Source organism: Aplidium turbinatum, chromosome 4, assembly GCF_918807975.1.
Source record: "Aplidium turbinatum chromosome 4, kaAplTurb1.1, whole genome shotgun sequence".
NCBI lineage: Eukaryota > Metazoa > Chordata > Ascidiacea > Aplousobranchia > Polyclinidae > Aplidium > Aplidium turbinatum.
Window position 1 is genome coordinate 29,982,850 of NC_137475.1, and position 26,652 is coordinate 30,009,501.

The following is a 26,652-nucleotide window of genomic DNA, read 5'->3' on the forward strand; positions in this document are numbered from 1 at the left end:
CGAATCAAATATATTTCTTGATTTTCTTCGATCAGGTTTTTGTTGATTTGTGGAAAATGGAATTGTTTGAAAGCAAGTATAGTCAATTTGTCTGTGATGCCAATGAAGCAGTGTATTTTAAACTTGGTAAGTTAATAGAAAATAGTTTCTGCAAGTGCAAGACCTCAATTGCTTGTCTGACCAGACAAACGATTTCCAAGAAAGTTAATTAACTCTCCAGTTGTTGTTGTTGAATGCATGGAAGCTATTTGACTGTAGGAAGAGCTGGAATTTTGTTTCTCGTGTAAACTTAATATGTAATATCCAATGTGAACATTCAACTATTGTCAATCAGATGTTTCATACCTAGTTAAGTACCGGTAGATGGTTTTCTTTTGTAACTTACGGTAATACTGTCAAGACCAATTGATTACGCACTGAATAATCGCATAGTACCGGTATGTTTTATTTCATGAAGGGTATTAATCTAAACTATTGTTTAGGGAGTGCTTTGATTTATCTTAGCCTGTTGCAATTCTCTGAATTGGATTCTCCCAATAGTAGCAGACCCCAAAAAAGATGCACATCAGTTAGTAATATTTATTGTTTTTGTTTTCAGTTAGAGAAGAATCAGACCTGACATCAGAAGATGGCTTTTTTCATCCAGACATGTCACATCAGATGTTTGGTGAAAAGTAAGTAATCTACCAGTCAGTGTTTCCAGAAATACATAAGGTCACAAGTGTTCTTTCTATGATAACTTTTAGATTGAAGAGGAAATATTGTGCAGATGTTTACGAGTTTTAGTATAGCATTGGATAATGTTTTTAAGCCATCTGAGTAGTGACTAGGGGTGGTCGCAATAATTGTTGATTAAATAATAAAAAAACTGCTGAAGACAAAATAAGTTATTAGGCCAAATATAAAACGTTTTGTAATGTCCACTTAAAAGTGAAACACATTCAGTGCGATTGTGCACATGACCATGCATTAGCACAATAAGAGTAACATAGATACAAAACATTTACGTGGAACAGTTATTTGTACAGCATGTTGGTAGTTATGGGCCACTTATTTTCAAATTTTTTTATAATTATTGCAGATGGTGTTACGCAGCTTTGAAATAACTTTCTGGTGTCAAGGTTTTTTCTATCTTTTCCTGGCTAATGAAGTTAGGCTATTAACTTGCATCGCACATGTTCACTCACTCAAACTTATTGTGATAGTTGGAGTTTTTATATATAACGCCATAACACAATTGGTTATAAATATCTATATTATCGCGATTTTATTTGTGAGAAATGTAACTTTTGTGCAGTGTGTCAAAACACTTTACTTTCTTGAATGAGGCCCTCAACCCAGAGAAGATGACATTTTCTAGTAAACAACAGGGGTAAAGGGTGGAAGAACTCAGTAAAAGCCATTTTTACTGAAAAATTTCACGATTTTGATTAGCATTCATTTTTTGTCAAAATCATATATTTATGTTCAGAGAGCAAATTTTTGGATACACTAATCTACGCATCAACGTTTTCTATACTGCAAGCTTTTTACATGTATATGTTAAAACAACATATTCTCGGAAAATAGACCCAGCCACATGCGAAGGTGTAGAGGTGAGTAGTGTTTTATTGTAACATATATATCTGGTGTTGGAAGAATAGCCTACTCGAAATTGCTCATTTTTAAGTCATGATTTGTAATGTTTCTTTGATATATTTATATAATGTATATGTGTCAGTGGTTTTCAACCAGGGTTTTGCGGAACCCTAAGATTCCGCCAGTAAGTCTAGGGCAGTGGTTCCCAACCTTTTTTTGGCTGTTACCCTAATCTCTACCCTGAAGTGAGCCAATTACCCCCAAGATCAATTTTCAAAAACAAAAGTGTTTATTGCTATGTATTTCAAAGGGCTAACTGTGACAATCAAAATGCAATACAATACTGAATAAAAGATAACAATGCGCGGTAAACATTCAATGCGAAGGTTGGTCCTGGACTTCAGCACCAGCTTTGTGATCTTGGGCTTTGTGGTACTAAGGGCAATTCTTGCATCGCTTTTGACATCCAGGCGATTACGCTTCTTTGTCTTCATTCCCAAGACAGTTGAAAATCCTTGTTCACAGCGATAGGCTACGTTGTTGAAAAAGATGTCAGGATATTTAATGCCCGTGTCGCTAATGTTGGTGCATCCTGGAGTCTGCCAATCCAGAAGGGTTCCAAGCCTTTCCCCTTGGAATCAAGTTTCAACGCTTCGTTCATTCGGAGAGTGATAAATTCTTCTTTGGCCGAAAAGTCATCATCATCCACCTGGCTGTCATCACTTGTGAAGGGCTCAGTCATGGGCGCCGATCCCTATAGGACAGTGGGGACATGTCCCCACCATCTTTTTACATGTCCCCGCCATCTTTTTACATTATTTTTATAACGTAAAGGTTTCTGGGAAATACAAGCTCATGTACCTGAATCTTTATTTTGAAGAGTCTTTGCCTCAGGCTGCATCAAAACTGAAACCAATTTTTCCAACAAGATGGCTCACACATACTCTTATCTTTGTGGAAAGAAAGAGCCAACAAAACCAACAAAACCTGTTGGCTCTTTCTTTCCACAAAGATAAGAGTTAAACTGACTGGTAAAGCGGCGGTCGATTACTCAAGTGGCAAGAATACGGTGCGATACTGATGAGCCCAGCCTCATGGGCGAAACACGTGTCTATCGCTGTCTATTCGATGCTACAATCGGCTGCCAAAATAACTTAAACGTTTAATTGGAGGTCTTTATGGCTAGCGTGGAAGCTACACCGTTCTGGTTAGCGAAGCGTTACTGCTGCTCGCTGTGCTAGTGAGTAATCAGCCTTGTGCTGATAGCCGGGAAGAACGCCTTTCTTCACATAACCCACCCCAGGCACCTGCTGGTTTTGTTGGCTCTTTCTTTCCACAAAGATAAGAGTTAAACTGACTGGTAAAGCGGCGGTCGATTACTCAAGTGGCAAGAATACGGTGCGATACTGATGAGCCCAGCCTCATGGGCGAAATACGTGTCTATCGCTGTCTATTCGATGCTACAATCGGCTGCCAAAATAACTTAACACAATAGTGTTAGTCTAACATGCTCCCTTCCGTGCAGAAATTCTTTTTCTATCAGTATCAGCGTGAATAAGGTCGCCACATGCGCCTAAGCACGTGCGGAACCCAGCTGAGACTTGCTTCTCTGTGACGTTTCTTTTTAACAAACGATCAATGTAACGCAATAATCCTCATTGCTAAAATTAGAATACAATATATCCTGCCGAAAAGTTCAGACAACTTTATTTCAAGGCAACATTGCAAGGCGTTGAAATGATGTAAAAATGGCTACTTTTGCCATCAGCTCGTTAACCACGCCACTCTAATGTGATCTTTAAAGCAATAGCCTGTACTGTACTATTATTGTTTCAGCTCCGTATTTGTTCACGTTAAACAAACAATTGTAACAATTCAAATTTAAAATATCTTTTAGTTGCATTAGCTCTATTTTTGTCAAGAATTTTGCGACGGTCATTTATGACCGACCAATGAGTCGGCTTCGGCAGACATACGAGGTCATTCCGGAGGTCATGTCCGCCATGACCGCCGGAATTTCGAGGCCTGTGAAGGGTTGCACAAGAGCAATTGATGTTGAGAACGCAAAGTTCTGGCAGGTTTATAATGAACAAGCAAAGTGTCCAGATAGTTTGGAGCAAAACCATGGAAAACTTTATAAATTAATAGACATATTTTGAAGCGAATACGATACAATACTGGAAGCCAATGCAGGGATTTTAGTATAGGAGTGATATGCTCACGTTGACGTGTTAAAGTAATTAGCCGAGCAGCAGCATTCTGAACTCTTTGAAGACGCAAAATAGTACAATGCGGAATGTTATTTAACAATGAATTTGAATAATCAAGCCTGGATGTCACAAGTGCATGAGTTAAAGTTTTACAAGCATCAACATTAATAAACTGTCTGATGGAACCAATATTTCTAAGATGAAAAAAGCAAGATTTGACAGTGGAACTGACAAAGTTTTCTAAACACAAATGTTGATTTAATGTTACACCAAGCAATTTAATTGAGTTAGAAGAAGAAAGATTGATATTACTCAGGGTAAGGGTCATGTCATTAAACTTTGAAATACACCGTTTCGGAGAAAATACAATAAACTCACATTTTTCTTGATTCAGTTTCAACATATTATAAGACATCCAATTTGAGATATCAACCATACATTTTTGGAATTTTGACTTAATACAACACAATGAATCTTCATCAGTAACACGCAAATACAATTGTATATCATCAGCATATGAGTGGTATGAAAGCCCATGTCGCTTTATGATGTCAAACAGAGGTTTGATGTAGAGGCAAAACAGGACAGGGCCGAGAACAGAACCCTGAGCAACTCCAGAAGAAAGAAATGTTGCAGAAGACATTGAGTTTTCAATTGCTACAGATTGAGTTCGATCATAAAGATAAGAAGAGAACCACTCAAGTGCCATTCCTGTAATGCCAAAATCTGATTTGAGACGATTTAGAAGAATTTTGTGATCAATGGTATCAAAAGCAGCTGAAAGATCAAGAGAAAGTAGAACAACGCTGTGATTACAGTCAAGTACGGTAGCAATATCATTATGGATTTTTAGTAAAGCTGTTTCTGTGGAGTGATGTTGACGATAAGCAGATTGATTGATATCAAATAAATTTTGCACGTTTAAGAAATCATTTAACTGTCTGCCAACTACTTTTTCCAATATTTTTGACACAAAAGATAGATTGGACACAGGGCGATAGTTCTTGAACTCTTCTTTGTCTAGACTAGGCTTTTTTAAGTGTGGACGAACAATGGCATGTTTAAGTTTTGGGGGAACAAGACCACTTGTCAAGGATTTGTTTACGATGGAGGTCAGAAAAGACAGAAAAGATGATGAATGCTTTTTGAGGAGCCATGAGGGTACTGGATCTAGTTCACAAGATGCAGATGATAATGCAGTTAAAATGTTAAGAATTTCAGTCTTGTCTGTTTCAAGAAAACTAGAAAATGAAAAATCAATGTGAATATGGTTACAAGGATCTGCTGACTGAGTTCCTCCAGTTATATGGTGAAGACATGGAAGAGTATTCCTAATTAAACTAATTTTGTTTGAAAAGTATTGGTTAAATGATTCAGCAATTTCTTGAGCAGACTTTCCAGTTGGATGAACACTTCTGTTATCTTTGCCCATCAATGTTTTAGAAAATTTGAAGAATTGTTTTGGAGTTTTGCTTTCACTGATTTGCTTAAGATAGTAATTTTTCTTGGCCTTAAGTACTAACATGTTCACATATTTGCATTGTTTTTTGTAAATATCTCGATGAATAGATAATTTAGTTTTTCTCCATTTGTGTTCAAGCTTTTTTCGAATTTGTTTTTCTTTCTTGAGTTCCATAGTAAACCAGAGAGAATTTGTTCTGAGTGTGAGCAGATGGGAGCATGATCATTAGAAATAGATTTAAGAGTTGAATTATACAATTTTACAAGTTCTTCACAAGAACAGTTCAATTTTAAAGATTGAAAAGCAAGACAGACATCAGAAGCAAAATCTTTATCAATAATGTTCTTCCATTTGCGAAATTTTACTTCCTTCTTGGGACGAGGTGGTTTGTATAGATTTGTTTTTAATATTAATGCAAAATGGTCAGAAGAGAAAATACCCTGAACATTGGTCAGACATGGATCAATGACTAGTGGTTTATCAACAACAATGTTTGTATGACATCGCACTAACATGAAGTCTAGTGTGTGACCTTTTGCATGAGTTGGATCATTGATCAATTGTTTCAAACCAAATGTAGATGAAATATTGTTAAATTGCACAACATCCACTGAACCAATATTATCAAGATGCAAATTTATATCTCCAGTAACAATAATTTCATTATTACATAAAGACAATTGTTCCAAATAGTTAAACCACTCATTAAAAAATATGCTTGTTTTAAATCCATTCTTTATGGAGGGAGGAGGTCGATAAATTACACAAATTAATACTGGAATATTACCATGCTTTGAAATACATTCCATATGTTCAAACTGAGAAAACTGATGGCTAGCAAAAATTTTACTCTTGTCAAGTTTGGCAGAGTCATTGTATAAGAAACCTACACCACCACCACGCTTTCCTTGAGATCTGGGAACATGCAAAATGTCATAACCTTTAGCAGTGATGTTACTTAACACATGACCATCAATTGAACTTCCTAACCAAGTTTCAGTCAGGGCACACACATCAATTTTGGAGTCAAAAATAAAATCAGTTAAGGAAAGTGATTTATTATTGATTGATCTTATATTTAAACATCCAATAATTAAGGGGGAGTGAAATTTACTAAAAGTGGGAAAACGTTGGACTGGAATTAGATTAGTTAAGTTCAAGTTACTTTGTTTTCGATGAAAAGTTATAGGCCTACCAGATGACTTTGTACATACAACTGAAATTGGTCTTCTGAAACACTTTCCTGCTTTCGTTCCTCTCCTAGTTGGCTTAATCCTGTTGATTTTCAATTTTAATAACTCATTCCAAGCTCTTTTCTCTAAACTGTACTTTCCACTTGACAGATTTTTTACTTGTAACAAACTGCATCCTGAATAAGTGTACTGCTGCCATCTTGATTTTAATTTTCCAAGCTCAAGGTCTGCTGCAGCCATAAGATAGCGCAAAAACAGAAACCAAAAGTTAAGTTAAGCACGAGACAGCCATCGTACTTCTGTGTGGTACAGTAATACTTCCTATCTTTCTCCCATCTCCTTGCACAATGCACAGTTCCTTAAAAAGACGGATGGTCAATTCTTTTGCTTTTATAAGTTCACATCCTTCACTGTTTCCAAATCGGGTTTCGTTACCCCCACAAAATAGGGGATCAAGTCTTTTAGGCGCTGACAGTTAGGCGCTGGTCTAATAGGCGCGCACACTGTGGCGTCTGGATATTTAGGTGCGGAGCACTGTGGCGCCCGGTCATTTAGGTGCTATTCCTAATAAAGTCTGTAGATTGTTTCAGCTTGGCAGCTTGCCAGAAAATTATATCATGGCTTCCGTGAGTGAAGCTGCTTAAATCGGCAATGCTTTTCACACAAAATGTTATATTGAACAGAAAAATATATTGTTGTTTTATTGATTTATTATTGTTTTATTTGTTGTTAGTCCAGGTTTGCATTGGTGAAAGCTTTATCAATAAATTATTCAAGCTTCCGAACATTATTGAGTTCATTATTAGTTAACTCTTTCGCGACCACGGACGTATACACACGCCTTGGGATTTTTGCCATGATGACCAAGGAAGTATTCCTACGTTCAAGGTTAAAAGGTAGCCTATTTCAAGCAAAAAAAAAATGTTACTTAAATGATGACAGATCCATAGTCTTTGCCGGTCCTTTTTTAGCTAATTAAAAAAAAAACATTTTGGCGGTGCAGTTATCAGATGAGGACTTCTTAAAGGGCGGGGAAACCCAAATTCACTTTTTGCGAGTTTTTTTGTTTCAGCGTGATGTCATTGTGTACAACATGCGTTTTACCAAAAAAAAAATCCAAATTTTGTTTCCCTCGTCTCGCTAAGGCCGATTTTTGCATTACTTCAAAATACTGCATCATATATTGTTTCAGTTGCATCATCTTTATGCATCATCTTATATCTGATGCAGTATTTTAAAGTAATGCAAAAATCATCATAAATCAAGTCTGGTCTTAAACTTTTGGCCACAACTATATGTACCTTGTGACGTCACAGCGAACAGAATCACAGCTTGATGCGCAACGAGACCTCGCAAACGGGTATCAAACAAAAGCGGCCCTAGCGAGACGAGGGCAACAAATTTTGGATTTTTTTATTGCTAAAACGCATGTTGTACACAATGACATCACGCTGAAACGAAAAACTCGCAAAGTTAATTTGGGTTTCCCCGCCCTTTAAAGATGTGGACACAGTGGATTTTTTTTCTTTCACTCATTGGAATTGGCAGTCAAAACTGGCTAGGCAACCCCTTACTTTGGACTTTCTCGATCAAAAAGACTGTAGGCTAAATTACGTAAACTTTTTGATTAAAATTTTCCAAATTTCTCCATAATCATTCTGCTGTACCTCCTAAAGCATTGTGCGCAGAAACAAAGTAAAATTTTTCTCATGTGCAGAATTGTTTTGGCATTCGATTAGACTACATATATTTTCATATTATTGTATCATGCTTGGGTAGTAAAGATTATAATGAAGTACACTTTTCTGCTAATTTTTAATTTTTTTAGAAATTAGAAAAAATACCGTATGGAAAGTTGCTAGTTGTACATTGAATGTTTTAAATTTTATTGCAAAGCTTTGCATCTTCGGATAGCTGAAGATGTATGCTTTCATTTAATGTCAAGATTGTGCGTCTACGTCGATCACATGAGATGTTTAATATAACATTTTGTGTGAAAAAGCATTGCCGGTTTAAGCAGCTTCACTCACTGAAGCCATGACCAACAACGCACACGCATTAACAAAACAACGTATTTTTCTGTTCAATATAATATTTTGTGTGAAATGCATTGCCCTACGCCCCTCCCTGTCAAGCTGATACAATCTACAGACTTTACTAGGAATAGCACCTAAATGACCGGGCGCCACAGTGCTCCGCATCTAAATATCCAGACGCCACAGTGTGCGCGCCTATTAGACCAGCACCTAAAAGACGTAGACCCCAAAATAGGCAAATTACCCCTAAGGTTGGGAGTTACCCCAGTGAGTTACCCCAAAGGTTGGGAACCACTGGTCTAGGGGTTCCGCAAGTTTGCATTCAAATCCGAGAGTCTATTTCATTATTATATGCATATTAGGGTGATTCATAAATTGAAATTTTTTTTAATTCAATGGGGCACCCTCTTGTATACCTGAAAAAATAATCCTGTCAAATTTTTAGAGCAATCGAAAGCATTTTTAAGGTTGCTACCGACTTTGAAAGCTGCACATAATACACAAATGGGTCATTCCATATCAACTCAATGTCAACGGTAGGGTGGATCAAAAAAAACGAATTTTTAGGTTCAGCTTAGTGCATCTGCCAAAAGATGCAGTTTGGGCTATCTTTTACATTGGTACTTGAAAAAATATTTTTTGACCCCGTTTGACCCCTATCCAAGAGCTCTCTAGTGACCGCCGAGGCAAAATTCCTTAAATTGACTATAATTTTTTTTCTAGTGGGTGCAGGCTAGTGGTTTTGATGTCTATCCCCACTAAATCAAGTCTTGGGAAGTCATTTCTGCAGTTTAATATCATCTATGGGCTAGCAAAATGACATCAGAGCCTTTATTCAGCAAAAATGCTTGAAAAAGTTGGAAATTTATTGTGTTTTTTTTAAAAAGGGCAAAGAAAAACAAATTCATAATGCTTCTAAAGGTATTGCTGTTAATACACTGAAGCAAACATATAAAAGCAAACAATTACCGTATGAAGTTAATAGCAAAAATGCTGCCTTTAATTTGTGCATCCAATTATCCATAGCATTACAGTAATGGACACAAAATGCATGACAACGGGTTCAGGCGAAATCAGTATGTCAGTGTTTTGTTGAGGAGCTTATATCAAATCCTGCAGACATGTCTTTCTTAAAAGGAATGATGACAGACAGGACAGCCACAATAGCCGGATTTGACTCTATTTTATTCGCACGAGTCAGAAGGAAAGAAAGTAGGATTCTTAGTGCAGAAAAACGACAAAAACACTCTAAAAAAAGAAACGCAAAAACTGCTTCTACTGTAGCTCTTAAGATAAGGAACTTCTCTGGTCAGGTTGTTTACATCACATCGGTGAAATCGTTGTGTCATGTATCTTTGAAGATTTGAAGCTAGAGGCTTCAAAATAACCAGAAATAAGCATCTTCATGAAACTCCGCAATAACTGGGATTCTATTCCACAGTGGCCAACTGCTAAGTACACTGGATATCAACAGCTTTTCAGTAACAACACACGATCTCATTCAGAACCTCAAAGATGACGTTGTTCAACTTGCACAAAGCAAATACAAGTTCATTTGAGGCGACTATAAATAACTTATGAACTTGTGCATTGCTTATATCAGTCCTGGTCAACAAAATGTGAAATTCTACCGTTTTGGGGCCACACACAAGGCCAGATGGATGGCCAAATTGATTCATTCCTATTAATTGGTGCTACTGGAAAATCAAATAGCTAAGTTACCTAAGGGAACTATCACATCAGTTTCACAAGTGGCTAAATTGAAAGATCTCATGAATTTTATTTCACTCGTCTACTGTATATATTGGTTTCGGTGCAGTGTTGCTGCAGATGCTCCCTGGAACTGTTTGACTATGTACAAGAACATTCTCAGATATGGAGCAGTGCATAAGTTGATATTAAATGCTGCTGAACGTAGCTTCAAACGTCTATTTTGGTATCTCTCTGCTGAGATGGTACCACTGGACTGGCACTGTTCAGCTCTGAAGTTCAGGAAGAGGAAACATCAGATGGCTGATGAACTTATACATGTAAAACCTACAGATCCTGTTTTTACACCAGCAGATCGGTTTGGCACTGCCTAGCTACGGACCACGTTTTCCATCAGAAATCAATCTGGAATCAAAACTGACAGATTTTATCACAAAGGACTCTCGGTTCTTTTTCTCTGTTTTAGAGATAAATGATGATTTTCTTCCTTTATCAGTAGAGAAATGGTCTGAATCAGAGTCGTACCAGAAAGCTGTTTACAATGTGGCTGAACATGGAGTTAAACTGAGCACTGATTACCTACATTGTGCCAGAAACGAGGAACACTATCAAAACATTTACAAATAGTGGAAGCTAACAGAAAAGACACACCTAATCACATTGCCTTCTGTGACAAAATGTGTTAGTAAAAGTTTACAGTTACTGTGTACATACAGATTCAATACCAGGCTTTCATGTAGCAAACTTACTAGCCTATTGGTAACTTTCTATGTGTATTTGATCTATTTTCAGTGCGAAATTAGAATTTTAGACCACTTCCGCTCACTGGAGTTGTATTTTTAGCTATTCCAACATGTAAAAAATGTGAATTCACAGACAACTTGTATAGACAAGCATATTCTTTTAATTCCCTGTACGATAAATAGTCGAACAGGCAAAAGTTTTATGCATATTATTTTGTTGAAACATACAAATTCTGTTGAGAAGCGTGAAAATACCGGTAATTCAATATTTACTTAATGGCAAACCTGAAAATTTGAATGGGATGGTGGCCCACATAAACGTGCCCCAATTTTACTGATTTTTGGACCAGCAAAGATTCTTGGCTAGTGGAACAATCTCACAAATCTACAAGTCAATAGTAAAAAAAAAAGTAAAAAAAGGGGGTTGTGTGCACACTACCCAGGATGTGTTCAATGGGATGCTTATTCAGAAGCCAAATGCAAGTTTTGCCTCTATTAAACATCATATAAACTCAGTTAAGTTAAGTGTGATCAGATATTTACAAACATTGAAATAAACAATATCTAAAGCTGTAATAAATGCAATAGTTAAGTTTACACTATCAAATAAATATATATGCGGCATGCAGCTGCACTATCGTATGCTTCTGTAGTCTATCGAACCTCATATCACCTCACCACCTCATTGGACTAGAGGCCAGTTTGCACACAAATGGTCACACCCTAGTGTGTTTTACCTAGGTTACACTTTTTTTAGTATTTCATCCATAAAACTGCCCGAAATATCAAAAAATGCCATTTCTTTTCCATAAAATGCCTTTTTTAGAGCAAAAATGTCATTATGCAATTTTTGCTGCCCATGCATCATTTTAGACTGCAGAAGTAACTTCCTAAGACTTGGTTTAGTGGGGTTAGACACCAAAATCATTAGCCTACACCCACTAGAAAAAGTATTATGGCCAATTTAAGGAATTTTGGCTCGGCGGCCACTAGAGCGCTCTTGGATAGGGGTCAAACGGGGTCAAAAAATGTTTTTTTAAGTACCAATGTAAAAGATAGCCCAAACTGCATCTTTTGGCAGATGCACTAAGCTGAACTCAAAAATTAGTTTTTTTTGATCCACCCTAGTCAACGGGGTGTGCAAGCTCGACCGTCTTAGATTTTCTTGAAATTCACACTAAAGTTTCATATTGATGTATAATGAACAAAAAAAAAATTTCAGTTCATCATCTCAAGACGTTTAGAAATTACAGCCCTTCATAGTCACCAAGGTCCCTCAAAATGCGGAATGGCCCGTTTCGGTGAGTCCGATTCGGTGAGTCCGATCCCTTAACGGGGATTTTTTCAATTTTTTTTTTAAATTATCGGGTACCATAGCCTAATTATCATTGCCGTTTTAGGGTTAGGGGTTAAGGGTTTGGGTTAGGGGTTAGAAGTTAGTAACTCACCGAATCAGACTCACCGAATCGGACTCACCGAATCGGACTCACCGAATAGTAGCAGACCCCTCAAAATGGGTTCGCATGTACATTTTCCTCCATGTTTGGGTCTTCATAACTTTTAATCTAAAGCATTTACAAAGCTGAAATTTGGTATTCTGAGTAAGAAGCAGTCCTAGTTTTCATATCTACCACCAAAATTGCTAATTTTAAATTAGTTTTAGATATAGAACCTTTCAAAAATTGAAATTTTTTGCATTTGAAAAAAATTTGTCAATTTTTGATGTCCGCTATCTCCCAAACCAATAGTCACAAAACTCCATTTCGCGTATCATTAATCTATACTAGTTGGTAATTAACCCCCATGAGACTGACACTAAACAAATGTGAAATTATTGAAGTTTGGAGGGTGTAAAGATGGTTCGGGAGATAGCGGACATTTTTTCAGGTATTGACACGATACAAGAGGGTGCCCCATTGAATTAAAAAAAATTTCAATCTATGAATCACCCTAATGCATATTGTTTAAATATTATCAAATATTGATTAGGTTTGCCACTATTAATAAATTTGCTACACTTTTACACGTTCGCTGCGATCCCGAATTTTCATTGTTTTCTTATAATGCGATTACCTTTAACTTTCTGCTTTCCTGCCAAATTTCGTCGACATGTTTTTTTTTGCTTCAAGGAGTTCTTATTAATCAAAGGATGTTTTTTTGCTTAAGGCAATTAAATTATGAAACAGGGGTTCCTCGAGCTTTTGAAATGTTTCATTGGGTTTCGTTCCACCGAAAAGGTTGAAAACCACTGATTATGTAATAAAGATTGATTAAACATAATTTGTAATGCCTGGTGAACAGTCCCGTTCTGTAGCCAATTATATAATATGTTACTACAGTAGCCTACCTTCTGATAGGCAGAATTCAAGATAACTTGTACAGTCTTGTGCGATGAGACCTTTCATATTTTAACAACAGGATTGCCAAGATAACTTAGCAATGTTTCAACACTTGTGCAAAACCAATTTGCCTTTTTATGTTTATTGTCGAAAATGTAGAAATGGTATGACTTGAATGATGGTTACCTCAGATTTTCTCTGGTAATGCTTAACAAGACAGTGTGTTTAATAATCAAATATAATGACAGTGTAGTTATGCAATAGTCAGATTCTCAGATAAAATGTTATGACATGGGACACAGCTAAACTACTGCTTCCATAGTAATTGATTAAGATTTTATTCTCTTTCTTGGTTTTGTGCTGTCACTAATACGCAACCGAAGGAACATCTTTATCGACTGATGAATTGTAAAACGCATATACACTTTTGTGTCTGGACTTAAAACGATCTCGGATGAAATATTGTACAGATTTCTTCATAATTTTCAGGCTGATAATATCATGATAAAATTGAAAGAGGTTTTACCGACGACGTTTTCAACAAACATTGATGACTTCTCATTGCTACTACAAAAAGAGAGCAACTTCCAACCATATGGACAAGCGGTCAATGCATACTCTCGAGATGTTAAAGATTCTTCTATTCAACGGCATTTCAAAATATATAAAGTTTGTTTTTTTAGCATTTGTTATTTTTCTATCCTTGTTCCCAGTTTTGGATGTCAGAAACATTACACAAACTGCACCGTAAAAAATTGTAAATTTAGAACTGAAAAAACAAAAAAACATTGAAACATTTTCAAAAGATGTTGTTTTAATGTAACTTTTTTGTTTGTTTCGACTTTCGAGTTAATTTTTTAGTAAATTAAGTACCTTACTTTATGAAAGCCGAAAATGTTCGTAGATACGACCAGGGCTGCGATTTTTGCCTTTTTCAGCGACGACGTCGCTCGACACGCGCCGTCACTGTTCGACAAACGCCGTGCCTTACGAAAAAAAAAAGGAAAAAAACTGAGAGAGGACTAAACGTCGTCAGGTCGAGGAACAATCGGGGAGGCATCGCGTGATGCAATCATAAGAGTGCCGACTTACGTAAATTTTCTTGCGCCAGGTACTTTAAGGCAAGGCCTAAAAGCGACGCTTCACGCGAGAAACTCTCAAGGCGTCTGCGCCGCCATTTTGAACACTGCTGGAGAATGCTTTGATCGAAGTTCTAACGTCTGGCATCAAACATTTCGCTACACACGTTTCGTGCTATTCGACACAACGGGTTTCTTTTATAGATGAAATACAGGCCTCGAAATTCACGGCGGACATGTCCGCCGTCACAGTATGCGATGTTCGCGGGAAGTACCATCTAGATCGGTCATATTTGTCCGCCGAGAAATAACATAAGAACTAGCGATGCAAATCGTCATTGCATAGCACGAACAATTGTTGCTGGGTCTGAAGTTGCGATGTTGTACGAAGAGGCTTGTTTGCCATCTCGGCACACCTTAAACGCTGTAACATCACGCCGTTGTTTTGTATTATCGTAGGCCTAGTATTCTTCCGTTTTCTTTTATTTGCAGTTCATTTTTCGCTTTATCTTTGCTGTGTTTCTTGGTAACTTGCATATTTTGCTCCTAACTGTGTTTGCGTGCGGGTACGTGCATAACCGTTTACGTACTAAGCGAGACCAAAGAGATGCCAAAGAAAAAAATCTCTATCAGACAGTAGGTTACGCCAGCGGTATAGCCTAAGCCAAGCCATTGTGACGTCATATTACTATTCGACAAACAAACGCAGAATTTTTGGTCGTTCGACAAGAAAGAAAAAATCGCAGCCAGGGTTGCTTGATTTAAATCAATGATTTAAATCATTTGATTTAAATCAAGCAATAAAAATCAAAAAATCAATTAAAAAAATCAAATGATTTTTTATTTGATAAAATAAAAATAAATACACCAACAAACGTTTCACTGCTTAGTGCTTCTCTGTAATACAAAAGTTATTTTTAAATACTTAAGGTTATAGGCTATGCATGTTTTGAAAGGCAACTTAGTTTACTTGGCAGTTCACAAACAGTGTTGTTCACTAAACATAGTTTTTGAGCGAGTTTTTTCCACTTTTGGTCTGGTTCAATCAGAAGTTCGAAATCGATTGGGCACTGCAAAAGCTGGCGAGCTTGTATTTATAAACTTCTCAATGCAAAATATACTGCAATTTTGTGTCATCCGAACTTTTATTGTTTTGGTATGGTACGTCGGTAACATATATTACACACTTAAACTTTCTTTGCAAAAAGTCTGGTTGTAGGCTATGCATCAGTTGAGCAAAAAAGCAAAGTAATGTGTGCTCAAACGTAAGGAAAGATCTTAGTGTAGCGAGATGACAGTCTGAGACGTACCTCAATCTCGATATGCACATTATGATTTAGTAACTATAAAGCAACATATCACACCTACTTAAAAATATGTGCAATAGACAGGCTAGCCTACAATATGATAATAAAAATGATTAAACACTTGCAAAGCAAAGCCTTTTAATCAACCAAGGGGTTAAAAATAATTCTGCTATCTTACTAAAATGATCTCTTCCCCCAAGTAGACTCGACGCTTTTTTATACAAAAAAAAATCAAAAAAATCTGGTTTAAATCAAAAAAATCCGATTTAAATAAAAAAAATCCGATTTTTTTGATTTTTTTAAAAAAATCATGATTTTTTCCAACCCTGATCGCAGCCCTGGTACGACAACATTTAAGCTCGTTCACTCAATCACTCCCACTATTAAAAAACTTTCGCTAGAGCTATTATGATGATAGCTGATCAGTAAACTCACCATACATGTAGCGCATGGCATTATTAGGCCAACTGCTGTACTTTGGTCTTTTGCATGAGACTTGTCGAACGCACCGAAACGATTTGGCCTATTTTGTTTTTTATTGATGTGGGCCACGGGCTGGGTACTACATTACGGAATGGCCCGTTTCGGTGAGTCCGATTTGGTGAGTTCCCTATTCGATGAGAGCCTTTTTCAGAGAGTTCCCTATTCGGTGATTTTTTGATTTTTTTTTTAATTATCGGGTAGCGTAGTCTAATTTATCATTGCCATTTTAGGATTAGGGGTTAGGGTTTGGGTCTTATTTCAACGTTTAGTGACGTTAAAATGATGTAAAGTGGCAATGATAATTAGGCTACAGTATCCAATAATTTTCAAAAAAAAATTCAAAAAATCACCGTATAGGGAACTCTCCGAAAAAGGCTCGCACCGAATAGGGAACTCACCGAATCGGACTCACCGAATAGTAGCAGACCCACTATATTACGCATTTGCCCGATTTTTTTACAAATCCAGTTGCAACTTTTTTTTAAACTAATTTTTAACGATGATTTTACTCTACCAGTGTCACCATCATACAAATCATCATCATGTGAAATCACAATCATTGTGAATCCGGTGGCTTGTAAAAGTTTTGCGATTATCACGCTTTGCAAGATGTACAAGCTAATACATTAGTGGTCACACATAAAGCAATTGTGCATTTATATGATAAATGTAAGAAAAATGGATGGTAAACGCAGGTGGCCATAGGTTACGATTTTGATCCGTCTGTTTTTGACATGGTTTTGTCATTGTACCTCACTCACGTTACTATCGTCAGACAGCAAAATTTATCCTTTTTACATTTATAGCGATGTAAAAAGCACAGATTTTGTGGTTGAGTTCTACAACTAGTATTGGATTGGAATGGCCTGGTAGCAGTTTGATCACTTGCATTTTCATTTTTCAATCTGAAGTTACTGTGCATATTGCAGGCGGACATTGAAAATTTGAAATTTCGAGACTATCACGTTCGTATGGAGAGTTTTATACTTTGGTTTATTGACGCTGCTTCTTTCATTGATGTCGATGATGAAAAGTGGGATTATTACTTGATGTAAGGTGTTCAATGATTTTCTTTCTTTTTGTCCAAGCTTTTTTTCATTTCCATATTTCTCTGCTCATGCTTGTCATTGTCAGTTATATAAAAATAGTTGGGTTTTTAAAATAATAATTATGCCAGTGTTTTAGAGGCGATCTTTGATTGTTGTGCTGATCTTAAAGTGATGAAAGATTTATCTGTTCGCAGCCGTGAATCATTCACTTCGCTCAATTCTTTTTCAAGGAGCGATTTTTACGAATAACTTACTTTAATTGCCTTGTTAAATTATTGCGTGGTTGAATTATTGCGTGACTTTGGTGGCAACTGGGAAATCTACTGCACTTCATTCAACGAGTTTTTCGTGACTTGTGTGTTTTTGTATTTGCCACTAATAGTATGAATGCAAAGTTGTATGTCCTGATGCAAGGAAAGGATTACAAAGCGGTGTTTTTTTCAAACTGGATTTTTCTCGTATATGTTTGTGTACACTGACACTGTACAGTATACTCACAAAAGGTTTACATTGTAGCGCTTGTTGGCGTTTTCTAGACTACATCAAAATATTGGGTAGATAGTACTAAGATTTACTGAGATTTAGTGTTAATTACTAATATTTACCTTTCAGTTTCGAAAAGGTGACAGAAAATAGTGTATCAAGGTATTTCTTCGTCGGATACAGCACCTGTTACAGGTTCTACGCCTACCCAGATAAATGTCGTCCTAGAATCAGGTACTGCACTGCGAAATAGTTTGTGCAAAATGTCTGCTTCGTTTTTGAAGTAGGATTTGTTGTAAATGCATCCTGCTTGTGTAATTGTGCACACTCGAAGAAACGCTGGTTCGACACCGCTGAGGAGTATGTGGCTGTGTCCTTGGCAGGACACTTAAAGGCACACCTAAAAGTGGACAAGAAGATTGGGTTCCTAGCCTTTCCGTCCACTTTATGCAAATCTTCAACCACTGGGCGTAAGCCTGCATACTACAAAAAATTGTGCATTAAAGGCCTACTAAATGAAAATTTCAAACGGGAATTAAGCATTAAAATGCGTAAACTGAACACTCAAGAATACATTTCATAAAAAATTAATGGAAAAAAATTGTTTTCAATGGCGCTGGCAAGGCGCAAAGTCCAGTGTTTCATTTATTTTTTTGCAAAATGACCAAGAAGTGGAAAAACTGCTTGAGAATACGTCACCAGCGACTAGCAGTAGCTGTAGCGATATCAAAAGTCTTTTCGCGCGTTGGTTGGAAAGTTCAGAGGTGTTGCGTTCCAAGAATTTTCACATTGATTCCATGTAAAAAATGCTGATTACTCCACGCCTTCTGAATTGCCTAGCTGAAATCATTTCACATGCCTTTGTGGAATTTGCCTTCAAAAACTTGTTTTTTTACATTGATTGAAGGCCTGAATACGTTAAATCTATGTAAAAGAGGCTGATTTACTGTTTGAAGAACAAGATCTGCCATTTGAAACTCACGCAGTAAAAACTCTTGCCCGATCAGCTGATTGCTAGTCGCCGGTGACGTAGACTGTATAATCGCACGCTTCGCTGCTCAAGCCCATTCCCGTTTTGAAAGCTCAGATAAAAGCACGCGCGAAATGGTGGTCAGACCGCAACGGGGCCAAATTTTTTTCAAAATTGTTTTATGGTAGCATGTTAAACACAAAGAACGTGGAAAATCGCCAAGTCAGGTTTTTCCTTTAGTATGACTTTAAGCTTTTGTATGACTTTGAGTGGATGTTATTTTCTTTCTAGCCAAGTGCTTATTTTGCCTCCATATCAGCGACAAGGTCACTGCTCTTCGCTGATTCAAGCGATGTATCAACAATATGTTTCCAGATCAGATGTTCGAGATATCACAGGTTTGAAAGGTTCCAGATAGTTTGTTAACTTAACCCCGTTTAAATTTTAAAGGAAGCTTTCGACAAAACTCGTATTCACTGCTGCCAAAGGGCAATACTGTCCTTTCAAGCTTTTTCGTTATTCTTTGATTGAGACGATTGTTTTTATGCTAACATTACCCAATGATCAGCAAAGCAAAGAGTTTTTAGGATAAATGTAGGAATGTCAAAGAAGAAGTAGCGTAACGTTGATGTTTGTTGCTGTCATTATACTATGGCGACTATTGTAAGTAGTTTATATCAACAAGAAGTGGTTACTATTTGCCTGTACGCTTTTTCTGTACCGGAAGTATTTTCCTGTTTTATACTTCCCGTGTTCACATCTAGTTCATTATTGTCAACATTGCCGAAGGCCATTTATTGATTGAAAGCACACGTTGTTTAATTGTCTATTTAATATATACAACTTGCAAATGTTGACAAAATTTTATGCTTTAGCTGAAGATCCTTCGGAAAATTTTCAAAGAGTGAGAGACTTTGTGGACGCACAAAATTGTATGTTGCTTCAGGATTTTTCACCTTCTAAACTGCATGGACCGTTTTCGAAAGACATGGCTAAAGCAGCCAGGGAGAAGTACAAAATTAACAAGGTGATTAAACCAGTTAAAGCGCATGCTCTTAGCAGTGATTTTTTGTTCTCTGTTAAATCAATCCAAGCTTTTAAAACTGTGAAGTACTTTACGCAGCATACTGATTTCTTCGTGTTGATTTACTTGTATACTACAGTCGGTGCAGATGGTGGTCACAGCGGTAAACCATAATCTCTTCGTGGGAAAATTGTAACATAAAGTTCCCGGATCCGTTTGTCTGCATATAGTGACCGAAAAAGAAACACTTCTTGAAACGTCTATTCAATAAGTGTATTCCTGTAAAATTAGCCCGCGGCTATCGAAATTGAGATGCAATGCCGTACACCTCTAAAACTGTCACTACGATACAGATTACTTGGATAAAAGACGGAGAATTTGTCCAGCTAGCAAGCACCAAATAAACCAGTTAAATGTGCGACCGACTTCCAACAAACAACTTCGAGAATGAATCAGAAAAATTTGTGATAACTCAAAGGCACGCCAGCAGTAGCGCGACGCAACATTTCATGTTTAAACCGGTTTCAACTGGTTTGACACAGGTCTTACGAACGATGGCGCAATTTTGGCTCATGTTTTAGGAATTTCCATGACGTAATATTCAGTAGACCCGAACGGTTTCTACATGACGTTTGACCAGGCGAACAGATGGTTCTAATCGCGTTTTTCCTGTAGAAGCTTTAGCTTTGACACAAACATCTGATTTAAATTAATGGAACCTTGCTGTTGACAGCGGCAAGCGAGAAGAATCTACGAAATTTTACGGCTCCAAAACACCAATGAAAACGACGATGCAGAATTCACCAAGTATCGACTCGCTATTAAAACCAGAATTAACCAACCGATGAATGTGAGTTGGTTCTAAAGTTTTGCATGTATTTGTTGCTTTTGACTGATATACCGAAATGTAATGTTGATCGGCAGGGTGCTTTCAACAGCAGTTTAACCATGGTTATTTTTTTCAACAACCTATCCCAGACAGCAAGTCAACCGTTATTTACCTTGATTCACGTCTGCAGACGACGTTTTCGTCTGCAGACATTGAATCAATGAGAAAAAACGGTTGAATTGCTGTCTGGGATGCAACTCAATTTCTTAATCGCAGCACAATTAACCATTTTTTTAACACCCACTCGATGGAGCGTACAACTGGTTTAACGAGCGAAACCGCATCTAGGCTATCGTGTTGGTGCTCCAACAAGTGCTCAAATTTTGTGCGAACAATATGTCTCATAACTTCTAAAAGTTTGCCTGTTATTTATCACTAGTATTTTTAAGAGAACTTATTTTCAAAGACACGAAACTTTGTTTCACTTTCAGGAAATGAGAAAAAAATGCATGTTTTTCGCCAACAACCCCTCTCTGTTGCCCCCAGTGGAAGAGCGCCACACTATCTTGCAGCGGGAATTTGAAAACTGTGTAGAGGAGTATCGTAAAGTGATCCGTCGCTTAGAATTGTCTTGAAAGTTATTTTTCACTTGATTCTGTTTTTGCATCAAAATACACGCCGGTTACAAATTACTGCAAATATGTTTTGTGAGAAAGTGTGACATGTTTAAGGGAGTAAAGCACAAAGTTCTTCTGTGCTTATGTATCATGTTTCATTTTTTTTGCAAAGCGTTATTGCTGGAACCAGTGGCGGCCCGTGGTCTTAAAACATGGGAGGGGGGGGCTGCATCAACCAGTAACCTAATATAAATAATTATAAACCTGTACCGGACTGAGTTATAAATGCACTGAGTTAGGGTTAGTAACACAGTACGCAGTAACATGTTCTTTTAATTGGCTGTCGTTTAATGTTTTTATCATTTAAAGTGAATTTTTGATAACGGTTTGAATTTGGTCAAGTTTAGATGGCCACCAGATAAAGGTAGAACTATTTTGGGACTTGGTATTAACTTAGTTGGTTAGATCTATGCTTGTGCTTTCCAACGATAGCAAATTTGTTGAAATTGAAAACAAATAAATAAATGGGAGACACTTTCCTTCAGGTGTTTTTCAGTGCATTTCCACCCCGTATTTCCTCCTTTAGAATAGTACATTCCAACGTGTGTGACGTTGACGTCATCATCCTGTTGACCAACAGGGCGAATTGTAAAAGCGCACCAAAATGTCTACAGTTAACATCTAAATCATGCCTACCGATAATTCTTAGGCTACTTGAACATATCACAACGACACAACCTAATAATTCTTTTCAAGACAAGCGTGAACATTACATCTCATGCTTCTACTGGTCTGAAATGATTGGCTTTACTTCACATCAAAACTAGTCTGTCTCAGTGACTTCTCAAAACACAGATCAAGTAAAGTAACCTACGATCCCTTTACCTAATTACCGATAGCTTCTACACGCTTATCCTAAAGATTTACGAGAACCAAAGTTGGAACCCCTGACCAGGGTCTGTTCTATTTGCAGTCCCCACAGCGCTTGTTCAGTGATGCTAGAAAACCCTTTTCTGAAAAACCAACGTCATAAAAAAAAGAGCAAGCAACACCGGACCTGCAAAATTTGCAGACTCAAAGAGTTGCCAATTAATTTTTTTAATACAATTTTTTTTTTATTACAAAAAAAATTAATCTTAAGAGTTTTTTAATTCTTCAAGCAAAATAAATTAAAAAAACATGGCAAAACTATCTATATGTATTATAATTCACATATGCATAAAAATGTTGGGGGGGCTGCAGTCCCTTATGACGAGCCGCCACTGACTGGAACCATTTGACACATTGCCTTCTATCAAAAGGTAGTTCTCCTGCAAGTCAATTTTGAAGCTGTGTTTCATGATAATTTCTCCCTGAGTCTAACTGCCTGCATTGTACACTCTTTCTCATTTTGCGACATCAAAGTTAAGCTCTTTTGTAAATGTGTGGTTGGTGGTTACTCTATTCCAGCTATCGAAATTGGCTCTTTTTACATCAATTCAACGTCTGCAGACGTTGAATGATCATAAAAGACCAAATTTGCTAGCTGGGACGTTTGCAACAAACTTACGCTCCCAGTACACACTCTCGAAAAGATCCATCTCTCAACTTCACATTGACGTAGCTGTAGCAAAACTTTAATGTTTGTGACTTACCAACAACTTGGGATACACTTTTCATTCACTCGTCTTGTTTAAAGCGCCAGTGAAAGCGAATTGTCAAGGAAGTTTTCCAAACATTTCGAAAACACCATTTGCTCTTTATGGTAAGGTAAAGGTGAGTCCCATACTTGAATCCAAGCATCGGGAATGAGAAGGTAAGGTTCTCATTACACTAAGCCTTCGGCACTAAGCCTTCTGCTCTTTATGGTAAAAACAGTGAAACTGATTTTTAACTTCCAATCATAACTTTATTTGGGTTTCAAAAATTCCTGTTGTTCAATTGTGGTGCGTTGAGCTGGTTTAAACGTTTAATGCTAATCCACGTCGCTTTCAGTTCTTGTTTAATTTGTAGTTGTTTTTGAGAAACCAATTTTTACCGACTTGCACCTGTTTCTTTTCATTGCTCATTTGAACCAAACTTGTGTGTACTCGAAAATATCTTTCTATGGAATTAAACATAGGTTATGGTTCATCATTTGTATAAGTTCCAAGAGGGTTGCGATTAGATAGGGTGTTAGTTTTTTTCTCGTTCATCAAACCAGCAAACAGCATGAGGACATTTGTTCGAGGGGCAAGGGGCATTTAACTTCAAAATCTTTGCAACACTATTCTAGCCTTTGGGTTAAATTCATATTTTTGAAAAATAATCATTTAGGTACCAAATTTTGAACCGTTTATGCTGTTTCGGTGTTCGGTTATAACGTTCGCGTTTTGTCGATTGTACCTTTTTCTAGCCTCTGCTTTGTTTGGCTCAGGCTGTATTATTTTTCGTTGTGATGGTTAGACTGAACAATGCTTAGTTAAGAAAATAAACATAAAACTTATACGAAAGAATTTACTAACGTGAAATTGAGCAGATGTGCATTGTGCAGTGCTTTCAATCATTACGGTTAGTAACGGGCAAGTGAGGCGCCTCCAAACAAAAGGTATAAATCGTGAACGCTTGTAGCCTGTTACGGACACAGGTTTATTTTGCGATGAATTTTAACAGTTGAAGCCTTGAATTTACACTAAATAAAATGGAATTACTACTACACTGAACACTAAATTTATTCAAGCTTCAATAACCCCATGATCTCCGCTTTTGTCGAAACAAATGTTTTGAATGATTGAGTTTTTATCCTCGGACTGGGAAAGCTTCTTTGAGAGCTGAATCCTGGCAGTTTCGCATACTTGTAGAGGCTTTGAATCACTGACGCAGGCCCGGTCACCGAGATTGACAGAGTGAAGTTTCCGATTATTTAAGTGTTGTTGCCGAGAAATTATTCTATTCATTAGCTGCCACTGAATGGACAATAGTTCTTAACGTGCGTTGCTCAAGCGCACACCCCGAGAGTCGAACCAGCGCCGCTTGATCTTGAAGCTTCTTCGGTGACGAAGTCACCCGCTAATTAACTGACCTATCGGGGACAGTATTTGGGCAGTTGAAATTTGTATAATTTTGTTAAAAATGTTTGTAGTAGTCCACCTTTAAAAGTCTCATAGGCCAACGTGGCTGTTTGATTACCCCAGCGAAAAAGTTCAACAAAAAAAAGAAAACTTACACCCAAAGATTTAAACTTTGGATTCGGTAATCTTTCGCGTATGGAATGTTAACCTCTACTTTCAGCACTCTTTAAAAATAAGCTCCACCACGAAGTTGCGATCAATTGATTGCAGAAACCTTTTCGGACTGATAGAAGCTTAATCCTTACAATCGTGCTTACTTACAGTACAGAGCCTTCAAACAACAAAGAAAGAGCTTGTTTGACAAATTCAAGTTTTGCCCAAGCTTTGTTGCCCTAAACTATTCCATCCTCTAGATGTCGCTAAAACCAACCGCTGTTTAGTCTTGCTGTTTCTTTGTAGAATCGGATGTTATTGCATTCCTCTGAGCTATAGGTTGGAAAATCACTGTCACATGTTGTTGATCTACACCAGGGCTACTCAACTGGCGGACCGCTGTCCGAATCCGGACCTTTGGGGTGTTGAAGGTGGACCTCGGGCTTCTGGAAGAATAACCTTATTGCCACATTTTAGGGCCGTTTTAAACAGATTCCCATTAGGGAAAAGCAACTTTTTGTGATTATCCAAGGAGCTGGGGGCTTCGCCCCGAGACCCCCCAACGCTTTGCCGTCTTCTCTGATGTGCGATCCACACAGCTACACTACAAAAAAGCACAATACATTTTTTCCTTTTTTATTTCTTGTGTCAGACAAAAATCCAAGTCGTGTACTCGTGTTACATACTACCTGAAAAGTGTTTCGGTGCTCGTAGGCTACTGGTTTAATTTTCGTGGTTGCATATGAAATATTCACCGGACCGCAAAAATATTCAACTTGTCAAAATGGACCTTTGCTAACATTAGTTGAGTAGCCCTGGTATACACTTATTGAACATGGTTAGGCCTAACCCCAGATTGCAAGCTCGTCCTTGTTACATTTTTATTTAATCTATCACTTTTAGTTACAAATACTTGGACTAAGAAGACTGCAAAATCCGTCATGTTAACGTCTGCAGACATTGAATCAATGTAAAAATGAAGAATTTTGTTGTCCAGGCAAGCATATAAACTAATTCGACTACATTAAAAACATTAGGACTGATTAAATTTGCATTAAGTTATTCCTTGTGGAGTGCACCAATGGGGAATGGCCTCTTTCTCTTCCTGTAAATGTGGTGCCGAGGAACAGACCTCAGACCACATCATCAACGCATGTAGGCAGAACATGTTACAAGAGGCTACCGTCCAATTGTGACTCTTCTAGCACTTAGCCAGAGTTGATTTTTGCTTTAATCTTTGTTTGGTAGTTACAAAAAAAGTATAGTGGCAGGGATGGGAATCGATGCACGTCCTCGAAATCATTACTACTACCCTAGCCCTCCACTCCAAGCTGACGACGGCAAAACGATCGATTAGTTTAGTTCGTATTATCTGCTTTTTACGCTTTTTTACATCACGGAAAATGTTGCTGCTACTTGGCCGACTGCTTTGACGTTTAACTGGGCTCTGGCGGAATTTTTTCACGTTAAAGTGTCTACATTGTAGGCAACTCTCCATTGAGTGTCACTTAATGGATGGAATATTTTATAGATAACAAACGTTAAGAGGTTTTACAATTGATTGAGTTTCGCTTTTAGCAGCATGGTCGTTGCTTGCTTCACAATGTAAATAATCATGATCTGTTTTAGGCTGATGCTGCGAGTTCGCTGTGGTAATAGCGAATTGCATTAGTTTTGGTTTTTGGAATATAGTTTCCTAGTCATGTGCTATGACGAATGGTGTTGAAGTCAGTGAGTGATTGTTTTATACGACTCTTTTGTTTGACTTGAGGCTGCTGTCCTGAATGCTGTCTGTTGAGTTTCTGTGTTGTTAAGTGTGAGTTTCTGGCAGGGCCGTAGCAAGAAAGAACGTGGCCCCCTCCGAAAATAAGTCCGGGGCCCCTTCCAACGCAGAAACTGGAATGTGGTATTAATTTTACACAACATGCAGGGTTCATATTATGTATCCTACACAGTAGAGGGCACAGTTCCGCTAATTAGCAAAGCTAACGCTTTGGTAAGCGGATTAGCATTTTCGCTAATATTTAGAAATTTTAGCGGACTCGTTAGCGAAAGTAAATTTATTGGAAATCTGCTGATTTCTTTGTTGAAAGCTAATTTTTACATTAGCTGCGCCCACCACTGTGTATAGTGACATTGTTTACATATAGGCTATTCCATAATTACGCAAAGCGCTTCTTTCGAGCCTTGTTCTGCGCAAATTGTAATGAGTCATAGTCCAGAGATTTGGCAATCTTGTTTTCGATGGTAGTTGCAAGAGCAGAAGGCCTGTCATCTACCACGGTTAAGCGCAAAATATTCTTGATCAGTTTCATTCTGCTGATGGTCCTTTCAGCACTGATGACAGTACCTAACTGG

General features: G+C 37.5%; 1 protein-coding gene across 1 annotated transcript; it reads left to right on the forward strand.

The window, feature by feature from the left end:
* LOC145769516 (histone acetyltransferase type B catalytic subunit-like) lies at positions 1-23,586 on the forward strand. Its single transcript, XM_082581165.1, has 10 exons — positions 1-126; positions 599-674; positions 1,472-1,595; positions 13,761-13,940; positions 17,070-17,191; positions 17,802-17,906; positions 18,934-19,040; positions 19,518-19,669; positions 20,400-20,516; positions 20,987-23,586. Exons 1-10 carry the CDS (start codon positions 57-59, stop codon positions 21,128-21,130), a joined length of 1,197 nt encoding a protein of 398 aa, XP_082437291.1. The 5' UTR covers positions 1-56; the 3' UTR covers positions 21,131-23,586.
* The last annotated feature ends 3,066 nt before the right edge of the window (positions 23,587-26,652 follow it).